This window comes from Thalia democratica, chromosome 6 (genome assembly GCF_965202585.1).
Source record: "Thalia democratica chromosome 6, ktThaDemo2.hap1.1, whole genome shotgun sequence".
Lineage (NCBI taxonomy): Eukaryota > Metazoa > Chordata > Thaliacea > Salpida > Salpidae > Thalia > Thalia democratica.
The window spans coordinates 46,772,047-46,788,169 of record NC_139170.1 but is presented as its reverse complement, the minus strand read 5'-3'; the positions used below and the strand labels follow the sequence as shown (position 1 = coordinate 46,788,169).

Genomic DNA, 16,123 nt, shown 5'->3' with positions numbered 1-16,123 from the left:
TACATCTTCTGCAATTAATCATACCTCATTTAAAACTCTTTAAGCCATACGTACATGTTTGAAACATAAAACTACTTGCAAACTTATGTAACAAATTTGTCTTTATATATTCAAGGTTTTAATGCAAACAAAAACAAGGTTTTATTTTCAGAACAAGTATGTTATGGGCTTTGGCTTAATTGCAATAACGGGCTGCGTATCATACCTTGCATATCTCAACGCAACTGCTGAAAACAGAAAAGAAGCATCATTGTACAACATTGTAGACGAAGACGGTAACGTTGTTGACACCAGTAGAAAAATTTCCAAGTGGGAATAGTGTAACAAGTGAGTTGAATGTAGTGCTCAGAATAACAGGGTTGCCACACACCCAGGTTACTACTTTGTAATTTATGAAAAACTCAGCCTAACCCAAGTGTATCCAGTATGAACCTTTTTAGGTTATTTTAAAGTCTATTTAGTATGATTTTTTTTTGTTAACTTTTGCTAGTTTTAATCTTTTTGGTTAATCAGGCAACTTTTGTGCAAGATTATGTTTTCAATATTTTGTATTCTAATTAACTTTGTGTTACCATTTTACTCAGTTTTATAGTGGTGAATTCAGTTATTAGGTAAAATAGTTCGCTTTGCAGCTATCTTTACTAAAATGTTTTAAATTGAGATTTATAATAGTGAAGACAGTCAAGATAAAAAAAAGTAAATTAATCAAAGTCTTCAAAAGTTTTAAATACTCAAAATTCTAAAAATAAAAAACAATATATACTTAGACACTTACATTAAAGTAACTTTTTGAACTCAGGGAAAATAAGTAGAAATATTTGTTTAAAAAAGTTTTTAAAACTGATCACTTCTGTATAAAGACAAAAGTTTATACATTTTAACCCCAAGTTCAATCTTTCGAACTTTTTAAATTTTGATTTTATACAAATATATGTTACAAAAAGTTTGCAAGCATACAGGATGCAGTATACATTTCAAGTAATCATGATCTCTATAAGAAAATATCACTTTTAAGGTGATACAAAAAATATCTAATTTTTTTATGGTTTTAATATTCTTAGCTATAATGAAGCTAGATTTTTTATTAAAGTTAGTGGCAACCCTAATGATTTATGTATATTTGGTATAATTATTTTTATACGCCAAACTATTGTATATAGATTTGTAAGCTTTATAATTTTTTTTAAATATAGTTTATATATATATATCAAGTTTAAAATGTTTCACAAAATGTACTAATAAAACTTATATATGAGCAATTTTGGTTTTAGGTATTTTTTTATGAATTTATATTTTATAACCTCATTTATACCTTTGTAAAATAGTTACATAAAATTGTTTAGTTTTCATTTTTTTAAAGATTGAACTTAAAACAAATTGTAGCCTTATTACTTAATTTACCTCAATTATAAGGAATAAAAAAAATGGCTCTAATTTAAAAAATGCTCAGTATATAACTGAGGAAAAGGTTCTGTGAAAATTATTAATTGTGCACATGTTTAAAAAAAATGTTATTACAGTTTATTTGTGTTGTTAAAAGTTTTGGAGTAGATAAATTCAAAACCAATTTAACATTTCCTTATTTATATAGTTGGCACATTTCCAGAGTTGTTTAATTTTTTTGTTAAAGAGCTCTGGCCAACTTAAGACTAGTTAGTTTGGGGTTTTCAGAGTTTACTGTAAACCCTCAATTTTTATGTTTTATGAATTTCTAAACCATTGATTAAATTTCTGGTAGGTAAAATTATCTGCTCTGGGCTTAGCTATACTTAAGTATAAAATTTTTTATTTGTGTTTTGTATAATTTTTAAGTAATAAAAAACTAGTAGAGTTTTGTGTGATATATAATATAACAATTATGATAAAAAAGTTAATGTTATTTCAAGTCATTTTATGAAAAATAAGCTATGTATATATATAATTTGATAACTGTTTAACCCACTGTTAAAGCTGTTTATATTCACTTTTATGAAACTTAAGTATAATTTTTGAACAAAAATATGCTACCACATCTGCATGAAACTATTTGAAATATTTAATGTATTCAAGTGCTTTTTATAATGAATGTTTAATAGTGTTTTATAACATAAGAAACATAGACTCATGCTTTAATTATTTGTATAAACATATAGAAGCCTAAAGTAGAAGTTATTTCCACTGGTGGTCAATATAGTTTTTTTAATTTTTTATAAATTCATGATTTTTTAACACTCAGTATCACCCAAGATGACTAACATAAATAAAAAACACCTTGTAATAATATTATATCAGGGTTGCCACAAACTCAAGGAATTTTCAAGTTATAGAAAACCTCAGGGAATTTTGATTCCTTTTTTTTTAACTCAGAAAACTCAGGGCAGTTTTGGTTTTTTAAAAGAAATCAGGGAAATTTTAAGATTTTTTAGAAGATTTTTTTGTTACAATTCATATTGTATGTTCACTAAGTTTTTATTGAAATGTTTTAACACCCTTGTATGTAAAACTTTAATTTATGTAAAAGTTAGATGTTCACAATTAAATGTTTAATAAATACCTTTCTTGTACATATCTTATTTCTACAGTTTTCAACAAATCAGTATAATCATGAAGTTTAACATATTACAGAAGACATTTAGTAATGTTTGAATTTAGTGATACATCAGACATTTACCCACAATCCAAGATATGACTGAACCTTTTATCAATATGTTATTTGTGTTTTATAGTGAATAAATATATTTTTTATACCTATAATAATTCTACAGTTCTCTATATAAAAGTTCCCAAGATGACTAACACAAATAAAAAACACCTTGTAATAATATTATATCAGGGTTGCCACAAACTCAGGGAATTTTCAAGTTATTTAAAATCTCAGGGAATTTTGATTCTTTTTTTTTAACTCAGAAAACTCAGGGTAGTTTTGGTTTTTAAAAGAAATCAGGGAAATTTAAAGATTTTTTAGAAGATTTTTCGTTACAATTCATATTGTATGTTCACTAAATTTTTATTGAAGTATTTTAAATTGAGATTTATAATAGTAAAGACAGTTAAGATAAAAAAAAAGTAAATTAATCAAAGTCTTCAAATGTTTTAAATACTTTAAATTATAAAAATAAAAAAGAATATATACTTAGACATTTACATTATAGTAAGTTTTTGAACTCAGAGAAAATAAGTAGAAATATTTGTTTAAAAAAGTTTTTAAAACTAATCACTTCTGTATAAAGACAAAAGTTTATACATTTTAACCCCAAGTTCAATCTTTCGAACTTTTTAAATTTTGATTTTATACAAATATATGTTACAAAAAGTTTGCAAGCATACAGGATGCAGTATACATTTCAACTAATCATGATCTCTATAAGAAAATATCACTTTTAAGGTGATACAAAAAATATCTAATTTTTTTATGGTTTTAATATTTTAGCTATAATTAAGCTAGAATTGTTATTAAAATTAGTGGCAATCCTTAATGTTTTTTTTTTGATATAGTTTATACATATATGTATATCAAATTTGTATTCACAAAATGTACTAATAAAACTTATATATGAGCAATTTTGTTTTAAGTAAGTTATTTTTTTTATGAGTATTTATTTTATAACCTCATTTATACCTTTGTAAAAAAATTACAAAAAATTGTTCAGTTCTTATTTTTGATTAGAGTGAACTTTAAACAAACTATAGCCTTATTACTTAATATACCACAATTATGAGGGAGTGAAAAAATGGCTCTAACTTAAAAAATGTCAAGTATATAACTGAGGAAAAGGTTCTGTGAAAATTATTAATTATGCACATGTTTAAAATTTTTTTTTATCCTATTTCATTTGTGTTGTTAAAAGTTTTGGAGTAGATTAGCACAAAACCAATATAACATTTCCTTTTTTATATAGTTGCCACATTCCCAGAGTTGTTTAAAGTTTTTTAAAAAAAGCTCTGGCCAACTTTAGACTAGTTAGTTTGGGGTTTTCAGAGTTTACTGTAAACCCTCAATCAATTTTTGAGTTTTATGAATTTCTTAACCATTGTTTAAATTTCTAGTAGGTAAAATTTTCTGCTCTGGGCTTAGCTATACTTAAGTATAAAAATTTTTATTTGTGTTTTGTATAATATATAAAATAACAATTATGAAAAAAAAGTTAATGTTATTTCAAGTCATTTTATGAAAAATAAGCTCTGTATATATGTAGTTTGATAATTGTTTAACCCACTGTTAAAGCTGTTTATAGTGACTTATATGAAACTTTAGTATAATTTTTAAACAAACATTTGCTACCACATCTGCAGGAAACTATTTGAAATATTTAATGTATTCAACTGCTTTTTATAATGGATGTTTAATAGAGTTTTATAACTTAAGAACCTAAGAAACATAGACTCATGCTTTAATTAAATGTATAAATATATATAGAAGCCTAAGGTAGAAGTTAATTTCACTGGTCTTCAATATAATGTTTTAAATGTTTTATAAATTCAGGATTTTTTAACACTCAGTAGCACCCAAGAGGACTAAGACATTATAAAAAACACATTGTAGTAATATTATATCAGGGTTGCCACAAACTCAAGGAATTTTCAAGTTATAGAAAACCTCAGGGAATTTTGATTGTTTTTTTTTAACTCAGAAAACTCAGGGCAGTTTTGGGTTTTTAAAAGAATTCAGGGAAATTTTAAGATTTTTTAGAAGATTTTTTTTACAATTCATATAGTATGTTCACTAAGTTTTTATTGAAATGTTTTAAATTGAGATTTATAATAGTAAAGACAGTCAAGATAAAAAAAAGTAAATTAATCAAAGTCTTCAAATGTTCTAAATACTCCAAATTATAAAAATAAAAAAGAATATATACTTAGACATTTACTTTATAGTAAGTTTTTGAACTCAGAGAAAATAAATAAAAATATTTGTTTAAAAAAATTTTAAACTGATTGCTTCTGTATAAAGACAAAAGTTTATACATTTTCACCCCAAGTTTTATCTTTTGTACTTTTTAAAAATTTTGATTTTATACAAATATATGTTACAAAAATTTTACAAGCATACAGGATGCAGTATACATTTCAACTAATCATGATCTCTATAAAAAAAGTATTAATATTAAGGTAATACAGAAAATGACTAATTTTTTTATGGTTTTAATATTCTTAGCTATAATAAAGCTAGATTTTTTATTAAAATCAGTGGCAACCCTTAATGTTTTATATAATTTGTTTTAAATATAGGTTATACATATATGTACATCAACTTTGTATTGATTCACAAAATTTACTAATAAAACTTATATATGAGCAATTTTGTTTTAAGTAAGTTATTTTTTTTTATGAGTATTTATTTTATAACCTCATTTATCCCTTTGTAAAAAAGTTACAAAAAACTGTTCAATTCTTATTTTTGATTAGAGTGAACTTTAAACAAACTATAGCCTTATTACCTAATATACCACAATTATGAGGGAGTGAAAAAATGGCTCTAACTTAAAAAAAGCTCAGTATATAACTTACGAAAAGGTTCTGTGAAATTATTAATTATGCACATGTTAAAAAATTTTTTTTATCATATTTCATTTGTGTTGTTAAAAGTTTTGGAGTAGATTACCACAAAAAAAAAATAACATTTCCTTTATTATATAGTTGCCACATTCAGGGTTCGTGCGCGTCAGGCTAAGTCAGTTTTTTTGAAAAAAGTTAAAAAACGTCAGGCTAAATCAGTTTTTTTATTTAAAAATTTGAGAATATCAGTTTTTCTCAGTTCAAATGCTTGAAAATTTTTGATTAGAATAAATTGAGAAATCTTTTTAAGATCAAATTGAGATGTGAATTTATTTCTAAATGAAGATTTAGTTATTAGAAGATAAAATCAGTCAGTATTTGTAATAATAAGTGCTTACAGGGTTGCCACACACTCAGGGAATCTCAGGGAATTTTCAAACTGTAGAAAATCTCAGGGAAACTCAGGGAATTTTGGCATTTTTCTTTTAACTCAGGGAAGTTTTGATTTTTTCTCTAAATTTCAGGGAAGTTTTTGAAAATCTCAGGGAAATTTTTTTCTAGATCTAGAATGAGGTTTAGTTAATCCAGTTTCAATATTTTGTTCAAAAGTAGTAATTTTTATTATATAAGTGGTTATTTAGAACTTTTTTAGCATTGCGGCTAGTTCTTCAATATTTTTAGTATTAACATTGTAGTTTTTTTAAGTTTTAAATTTATATTTACTTAAGTAAAATCAAACAGTTTAGAGAAATGAAAGTTGTTGTTAACTATTCATTGAAAAGTTCTAATAAACTTTTTATTTTTAGTTACTTATGTAGTTTAAAAAACACTATGTTGTACTATTAGTTCTTATTTTTAAAATAATAAAGTTATTTGTTATTTGTTTACAACTACTTGTTTTCAGTAAAAAAATAAAATGAATACAGATTAGTGTTGTATTACTTTTGTTAAAAAAAGAGAGGTTAAATTTTTGTTTATAAATAATAATTTCAAAAGTAGTAGCAGTAATGGTAATTAATTTTTTAGTGTGAATGTTTTAATATACTTTACAACTTTTTTGCAGATTTAATTTAAAAGCTTTTTTAAGTGTTATGAGTAAAGTACAGTTTAAAACCTTGTTTACAAAAGTTGGCTTAACCATGAAGACTTCAAAGATTGGTTACTTGAGGATGTAGACAAAGAGAAGTTTAAATGTAAGTGGTGTGGTGATGATACACCAATGGCCTTATTCAACACGGGTATAAGGGCATTGAAATCGCACAGTATGTCGAAAAAACATCTTAAATTGAAAGCCTCTAAGAGTAAAAATAATGCAATTACTTCTTATTTTGGTGGGGCTAATAGTTCAACTAGTATATCAGCTGCAACTTCTTCAACAGCTGCTGAAATTTATTGGGCTCTCAAGTGTACCAAAGAAAACTGGTCAGGAAACTCTTGCGATAATATTAATTATTATTAAAGAAGAAAAATGAGAATGAGGTATTAATAATTTGTGTTAGAAGAGAAATTTTTTTTTTAAGATTTGAAAAATACTCAGGGAAATTTAAGGTTACTCAGGGAAATTTTTGGTCACTCAGGGAAGATTTTTTGGCTCAAAGAGTGGCAAAAAATTTCGCGCACGAACCCTGCACATTCCCAGAGTTGATGTAGTTGACCCAATTATGATAAAAAAGTTAAAGTTATTTCAAGTCACTTTATAAAAAAAAAACAATTTATATATATAATTTGATAATTGTTAACCCACTGTTAAAGCTGTTTATAGTCACTTTTATGAAACTTTAGTATAATTTTTAAACAAACATATGCTACCACATCTGCATGACACTATTTGAAATATTTAATGTATTCAACTGCTTTTTATAATGGATGTTTAATAGTGTTTTATAACTTAAGAACTTAAGAAACATAGACTCATGCTTTAATTAAATGTATAAGTATATATAGAAGCCTAAGGTAGAAGTTAATTTCACTGGTCAGGAAATTTGACAAAAATTTAAAAAAAAAATCATATTTTGTCAGTTTAAATAAAAAAATCTTTATTTTCCAAAGCCTTCAAATGGTAAAAAAATATTTTAAAAAAAAAGTCAGGAAAATAATGCAAAGTTTTCTAAATTATTTAATTTCCAATGCCTTACTTGAATGAGCAGTTTTTGTAAGCTTTTTAGTATTGATGATCTGTAGCAAGGACACTTCCATAGTGAAACTGTGATATATACACAAAAGTTTATGATTGAAAGTTTATGATTTATGACTGTTGTTATAACCTGTATTAAAGTTATGTTGAAAGTTTTATATAGTTTCAAGTGGTAGATTATGTATTTCAGAATAAGTTTGAATTAAGAGTTTGATTTAGAAAAGTCAGGAAATTTTTCTCAGCTTGATCTGTGGCAACCCTGTTGCTGTTACAAAACTTATTTGAATCTCAATTCATATTTTATATTTACTAAGTTTTCATTGAAATGTTTTAACACACTTTTATGTAAAACTTTAATTTATGTAAAAGTTAGATGTTCACAATTAAATGTTTAATAAATACCTTTCTTGTACATATCTTATTTCTACAGTTTTCAACAAATCAGTATAATCATGAAGTTTAACATTTTACAGAAGACATTTAGTAATATTCAAATTTAGTGATACATCAGACATCTACCCACAATACAAGATATGACTGAACCTTTTATCATGATATTATTTGTGCTTTATAGTGAATAATTAAATTTATTATACCTATAATAATTCTACAGTTCTTAATACAAAAGTTAAGCTAATACTACTTTTACAAAACTAGTATACCTTTTTTCCAAAGTATGTGTATACATATTTTCAAAATCTGTAAAAAAGCTAGTAAAAATTAACACCAAAACTAAGTATAAGAGTTTGTATGATAATGAGCTTAATTTTTTTACAGAAACCGTTTAGTAATATTTAAAGTCAGCATACCTACTCTTATCACACAACCCAAAAAATGACTGATCCTTTCATAAAGCTATTGTCTGTTTTGCTCCTCCAAGAGTTCAGTGACCTCATTGCAAGTCTGATCACCACTTTAATATGCTTCTTCCTTCCCACTTCTGCTAATGATGTGAAATGCAAGGAATTGATGGTTGTGAAGAAAAATTTGAATGAGGAATTAAATGGAATTTCTATGATGGATGAGTTCGCAAAACATGCCAAGTTTGTTTATTTTAATATTATTTGATTATACTTATTTCAAGTTTTATTGTTTATGCTGCTTCTAAATTTTTGTTATTAATATGATGGATTAATTTGTAAAACATGCAAAGAATTTTTATAAAATTATTTTTGTTAAAGTTAACATTGTTAACATAATATCTTTTTAGTTTTTTCACTTGATTTTAGATACAACAGCTTTTATTTTTTCACATATATTTAAAGTGGAACATTTCTCATTCTTTTTCATTATTTATATACAATAGCTAACATATTTTTCCTCATACCTAATTCATTTTAAACCCAGTATCTTGCAAATAATGTTTTAGCTAGTCCATAATGTTTTATACATTTTTTTCTTTACTTACTCCATGGCAAATCAATTATAGTTTTGTCGTAAAGTTTTTAAATAATCTTAATGTTTGTTCGATTTTTTTTTCTTTACTGGTAAGTAAATACACGAATCACTTAATACTAATTCTTGCATGGTGGTTTGTTTTATTGCTAGTACCTTAAATTTTTTAGTAAAACTTAAACTGCATTGCTAATAACTTATTTTCCAAAGTACATTTTAGCTTTAAGCTTGTTTGCAGAATGGTATAACTTTTGATGTTTATTTATATTTTAATATCAAGAGTTACTTAATTTACTATAAATTTACATTGAAGTATTATAACTTAGATTTAAAAATTCTTGTAGTTTATAACTTGTTCTAAAAAGTACTTAACTTAGTTTTATACTCAACAATAATACCATTCTATAACTAAGACTAATATGTTTTAAAATGGTAAAGATTTTTTCATCTTACTTGCAATTTTAGACATGCTCTAAGTAAAATTTTATTTAATTTAATAGTTTTTTATTACTCAACTTGTTTTTAAAGCCATAACTTAAGCATAGCTTTTAGGTCAAAATGGTAAATTGGTTTACTAAACAAACAGTTCTATTTTTAAGGCATTATTTTCTAATAATCAGGGTTGCCGAAAAACTCGAAAACCTTGAATAACCTGAAATTAGACTGTTTAGGCCAAAATACCTGGAAAAAACTGGAATTTTGAACAAAAAACCTAAAATTTTAAACAACTTTTCATGTTAACTAAATAGAAAAGTTTTGATTTGACACAAAAAACCTACCATTTATAAATATTTTATCATCATTAGTTTTTTATTAAAAGACACATTTAGAGTAGCTTTACAGTATCTTTTCAATGTTTTTATACAATTTAACACAGTTTCTTACTTTAAACTTAACTTAAAACTAAAAATAGACCCAAAAATGTGTACTTTTAAAAACCCAGAGGAAATTTTGAAAACCTAGAAAAAAAATTCCAAAATCATTTGGCAACCCTGAATAATGCAATTTTTGATTTTTTTACACTATCAATACATTTTTAAGATAATTAAAGCAAAATATATAACTCATAATATAATTGTTTACCAACGTATTCTTGTGTCCTTTAAGTGATTTTATTTTCCATAAAGATTAAATAACAAATTTAATAAAGGTAAAGTGGGGAGTAGGTTTAAATAAACAAATAGTTTAAATGCCTTATTCTATTTTCAGTAATTAGTATCATATCTTGTAATTTTTTTTTACGTAAAACTTGTTTACTCGCTTGTATTAAATAAAATTTATCAAAGGTTGAAGCGCAAAATAGACGCGGTGAGCAAAGAAATATCAACACTCACATCTCAAACATCACAAAAGTCGAAAATAAACAAATTTGTGTACAAAACACTGAGCTTCGTATTGAATGCATCCATCATAAGACATTTGTATCTGCACGCCACTACTGCAGTGCTCACCCTAGATTCCAGGTTCGTTTTTTATTTAATATATCATAGTTATATAGTTTTCCATTAATAAATAGTTTGTAACTGAAAATGTTGTACTCACACGCCACTACATCTGTATTAACACTTAACTCAAGGTTCAAATTTTACTTTATTAATATTGTATGTGGATTATGAAAATGTTGAATTATTTCAGTACGGTCACCTTTGGCGAACCTATGCACATTGTGTTCACAGCAAAAGTGCGTGACTAAATGAGAAAACGTAACTAAACGTGAGGTAGCAAATATACCTCTTATATTGGCTATTTGTATAATGAGTTTTATTAATTACATTATGGTGACCTTCCTATTTTTTTTTTTACAAAAATATTTTACATTCAAGTTGTACATATACGTGAAAAGTTTTTTTTATGAATACACAAAGTTTTTTTTTTCTACTTTGTTCCTTGCCCATCTAAGATTAAGCTTGTCTTGCATGGTATTAAAAAAAGATTCTAATATCATCAGGGTTGCCACTTAACCTGGAAACCTGGAATTCGACAACTTGGGCAAAAATAACCTGGAAAAAGCTGAAATTTGAGAAATTTTGAAAAAAAAACTGGAAAACCTGGAATTTTGATCAAAAAACCTGGAATTTTTAATATTTCTAACATTTTCAATACTAAAACTTCAATTTGATACAAAAATCTATCATATAATACGATTTTTTTGTCATCATTAAAAAAGTTTTTATTAAAAAACACATTTAAAATAACTTTAAAGCATCTTTTAAATGCATTTGTACTATTTAACACAGTTTCTTTTATAGAAATTAACTTAAAATTAAATATAGACCCAAAAATGTTTACTTTTAAAAACCTGGAAGAAATTTGGAAAATCTGGAAAAAATTTTGAAAAAACGAGTGGCAACTCTGTACCATGCAAACAAGTTTAATATTAGGTGGGCAAGGAACAAATTAGCTAAAATGAGAGACTTGTTGAGTTGAAATGAAACTTAATGCTATAAATATTAATAAGAATCTAATAAATTGCCTTTTTCAATCTTAAGATATAAAGGAGGGCTAAAACATCTGTAATAAAAAGAGCAAATCCAAAGATTTCAACAGGTTTCATTTGAAAGGCACAAACCATCTTCATCTATATTATTGAAGTTTTAAAAAAGCGTTAACTCAAACATACAATTAATTTACAATATTAAGATTTTCAAACTTTATTTTTGTAGTTTTTAATAACTCTAAAATGCGTAATTAAACGAGTGCGTAGATTCGCGGGAGGTGACTGTGTATGTATTTTGAGCAAAGTCTAAAAATTTGATCTTAAAATTTTATAGTTTACATTTCTGTTTATATAACTGCCTTAAGTAGTATTACAATTTTAAAATAACAAACGACAGTTCATGCTTTATACAATTAAATATTTAATTACCAAAAACTAATCTTCAGAAAGATCTATCAATTGTATCGCTAATCTTGTATAAATATACTCCAAAACAATCACTATAACAGTTTTCAATTCAAATAATTTTTAGAAGCCATAACTTTACATCCTATCCTAATTTGAATATTTTTTTTCTCTGTAGAAGTTGCGTGCAAAAATATTTTCAAAATTTAGTGGTTCTTAAACATGAACTATTTTCTACTTAATTTATTAAAACTAAACGCTTGGTGGACTAAGTGATAAATCATAGTAATGATAAGATACATTTTTACCTTTTTTAAAGAAGTTGTAGACTATCATTCAAGTATTCACATAATTGCTATTAGTATTGTTTATCTCCTTATATAAGTTAATATAAAGTTGTATATATATACATATATGTTTTAGTTATTAGATAAGATTTTAAGTACATTTTTAAACACAAAACTCGGTTAATTTTCGTTTAGTTTTCTTTTCTTTCATTTCTTTTAATTGTTTGTTTTTTACTCAAGATTTAAATATTTAGATGATAAAAAAAAATGTTTAATAACTTGTTAAAAAAATTATAAGTATGTGGTGTACGACTCGATAACCGAGTGGTTACTTTGTACACCAGCTCCTTAGACCAAACTTTTTGAGCGCTTTTTTTTATCGTTCATTAAACAATAATGATAACGGCTAGATTTACAAAAGTTAAGTTCACGGCAATCAAATTTCAGGTTTACAGCCGGACCCATTCTGAGGTTCTTCAACACCTGGAGACTGTCCGAAGTTACGGGAAGTTCTGTTCAGGTATAAAATTTGTTAAATAATAATGTAATAAATTTGTTATGTGTTACTCTGCTGATACAAGTTTTATGAAATAATCATTTATCAAACAATTTCTCTGTTCAGGTATAAATTTTAATATGTCAAATAGCTCAGGTCAGAACGCTACTCTGATTTAAATTTTATTGAATGTTTAAAAATTATGTTCAGGTTGCTTATATAAATTATTGAAAATGTTTTTTTTTATTGTTTATAATATAGTTTCCTAATGGAACCCTGATATTAAACTTTTTTGAACAATAGTTTGTTGAATAGTTATGTTCAGGTTGCTGGTATAAGTTTTATTAACAAGACATGCATCAAATAGTTTTAAATAGTTTTTTTACTAATAAAAAATAAATAAAAAAACATTCAGATCGGAACAATTTGCTGGCTGGTTTTATCCAGGAGCTGCATCAAAACATTCAGGAGTATCTTCTCCGGGTGCGCTGCAAAACTGAAAAATATTGTGTTTCCTGAAAAACAACTGAAAGAAGAAAGCTTAGATTAAATTGTAGCATAGTTTTAAATTCCCTTTAGTAAATTGTTTAAAAAATATTGTTTTTTTTTGTTTAAGTTATTGATTTATGTTGGTTTTTCTTATCGTATAAATTTTTAGATTACGGAGCAAATTAGTTAAAATTTTAATAAATGTTTTTGCATGAAAAATATACTTGATGCATAAAATTTGTCGAAATTAGTAACAGTTGTATGTTTAGTGTGTTCTTATATAATTTGTTTTATAAATTTGTACAAAATAAACCAAGTTTCTTACATGATTTTTTTTTGAATCGCTTATCGAGTACATAAAGATAAAATTAAGTTTTCAAAAACAACAAGTTCAGTTGAAAGGTTTTTTTGTACAGGGTTGCCACGGGTCAGGTTAATTCACTTTTTTTGGGGTCAAAATGACATTAATGGCATTAGAATGGCAAAAAGTAAGTTTTTCCAGGTCAAAGTGTAAGAAGTTGTCACTTCAAATTTACAAAATTCCTTGACTTTCAAAGCCAATAGTAGAAAGTTAACAAAAATCTTATAAAGTTAGACTAAAATGGCTTACTAGTTCATATAATCTTTTAATGACTTTTAAAAAAAAAGTTTTATTGAAAAATTTTCGTAGAAATTTACTTACAAAGTTATTTAATTCCAAAGCCTTGAAATGGTAAAATTCAATGAATAAAAAAAACATATTGAAGTCCGACTAAAATTGCAAAACTTTCCCAGAAATATGTTGAACTATTACCCTATTTAAACAAGTAGTTGTTGTATGTAATATTTTTAGTTTGATGATCTGTGGCTAGGACAATTTTTATATCTAAACTTTGATAAATACACAAACGTCTATTTTGTAATATTTTATATTGGACTGTTTTTGTTTAAGTAAGTTGATAAAGTATTAATAATTAAGCACTTAGTTTAGAATTTTAAGTAACTAGTTTATGTGTATGGTTAGCTCTTTATATAATTTTTTCAGAGTTATTTAAACCTTGAAAATAAGTAAATTCGGATTATGTTGATAATTTTTGTATTATGAATATTTCATATCGAATGTTAGGAGTAAGTGTTTTATAAAATAGATATTATGTTTATTTTATTATTGAATTTGTAAAAGTATTTATGAATCATCAGTTTAAAGGTTTCATTTTAAATGATATAAGAAAGTATTTAATTTAAATAATAGAACATGGTTAACTTATTTTTAGTATTTATAAAACTACTAAATTTTAATTAAAATTTCTTTGTCAGTAGTTTACTTCACATTTGTGACACTAGAAGGTTTTTTGCAAAAAGTGAGAAAAAAGTATACCTGGTTCATTTAAAAAAACTTTAAAATTAAGTTTTTAACACTTGTTTTTACATTCCAATAACTTATCATTACGTTTATCTTTCGCTGAAGTACACATTCTGAACTCAATAGAAAGTCTGTAGCTGAGAATTACTAGTCTAAATAAATAAGAAACCTGACAGAAAGTTTTTATTTTGGTTCAAAAATGTGTACTGAATAGAAGTGCGTGCTAGAATGCGTACTTGTCAAAATACATGTACTCAAAACACCTACTTTTTTAAAATGCGTACGTAAGAGGAAGGTAAGAGTCAGCCTAAATCGGTCAAAATCTTGAAAAGTTAGGCTAAATTTCCAAAATTTTGCGTGGCAACCCTGAGTACAACTACCTCACTCAACTTTGAATTTTATTACATTAAAAAAGGAGCGGCATACTAGTCGAACGTGGTTAGAATTTATCAACCCCTTGGATTTTGATTTGAAAGTCTTTTTGTAAGCTGTCAGAGGTGAGACAGTCTACAAATAACTGTTGGTCACAAGACGTTAGTCTTTCTAACCAACAGTCAGTCTTTCCAACCTCACCAGAGTCCTACGCAATTCTTAGCGGTCCTAACACACCGAGAGGACGTTAGTCCAGACTCATGGCAGTTCATGCAAGGTTTACGCCCAACCAGTAAACTCGGTACTAACGGGATTCGAACCCACGACCCTTATCGTATGCCGCGCTCAGCAGTCAGCGTAGTAACGCCTCGAACCATCCTGCCTCGCGTTAGAAGGCAATTTTGTAAGCTTAAATAACAAAGATGATGGCATTCGCTCATTTAATTCTCTTATTTTTTTTTTTTTTTTTAGAAATTTATAATGCTTTATAGAAACTTTCAGTAGTGCTCTAATTAAGAAAATATTAACTAAAAATAAAACTACGTAACATTATTTTACTTTTCAGGGCTGCTGAAAAACCTGGAATCCTGATATTTGACAATCAAGGCTAAAAAAAACGAATAATTAAAGAAATTTTGAAAAACCTTTAATTTTTAACAAAAACCTGAAATTTCAAATGGTTTTTAGATGCTAAAAAGTAAAATTTTAATGTGACACGAAAACTAATCCACATAGATAAAAAATAAACTTTTTCATTATTTTATTTTTTTCTAAATAAAATACTTATTTACAGTGTCTTTTCAATGTTGTTTTACTACCTAGCGCAGTTTTTAACCTTAAACTTAGATTTAAAGTAAATATAGACTTTTAAACGTGTACTTTTAAAAACCTGTAAGAAATTTAGAAAACTTGGAAGAAAATTATTAAAAAAATTTGGCAACCCGGCTTATATTTAAATAAATATTTATTTAAAGATACTCCTAGAAACTCAAATTCATTCAAACTATAAGCATAAAATGGAGTTTTTGAAAAATACTTGATATTGGTTTAAATAATCCATGGCGAAAAAAAAAAGCTTAATACATATTAATTTATTTTGAACTTTAACACAAAAAATATTATATGTAAATAATCAAAGTATTTTCGAGCCAAATAAAAAAGTTGTCGGCAAGATACTTTTGCTAAAAGGGAAGAGAATTCGACACAAGTTTATCTCTGCTTTATGACTTTTTTTTTTATTTAAATAATGCTAAGTTTCTAAAAAATACTTGTACTTTTAATTCACAAATTT

General features: G+C 25.7%; 1 protein-coding gene across 1 annotated transcript; it reads left to right on the top strand.

The window, feature by feature from the left end:
• Nucleotides 1-206: 206 nt before the first annotated feature.
• Nucleotides 207-13,290, top strand: LOC145838389 (guided entry of tail-anchored proteins factor 1-like). The gene is made up of 5 exons (XM_082945969.1): nt 207-327; nt 8,387-8,652; nt 10,291-10,467; nt 12,581-12,653; nt 13,045-13,290. The coding sequence occupies exons 2-5, from the start codon at nt 8,444-8,446 to the stop codon at nt 13,177-13,179; spliced, it is 594 nt and encodes a 197-aa protein (XP_082802095.1). The 5' UTR covers nt 207-327; nt 8,387-8,443; the 3' UTR covers nt 13,180-13,290.
• The last annotated feature ends 2,833 nt before the right edge of the window (nt 13,291-16,123 follow it).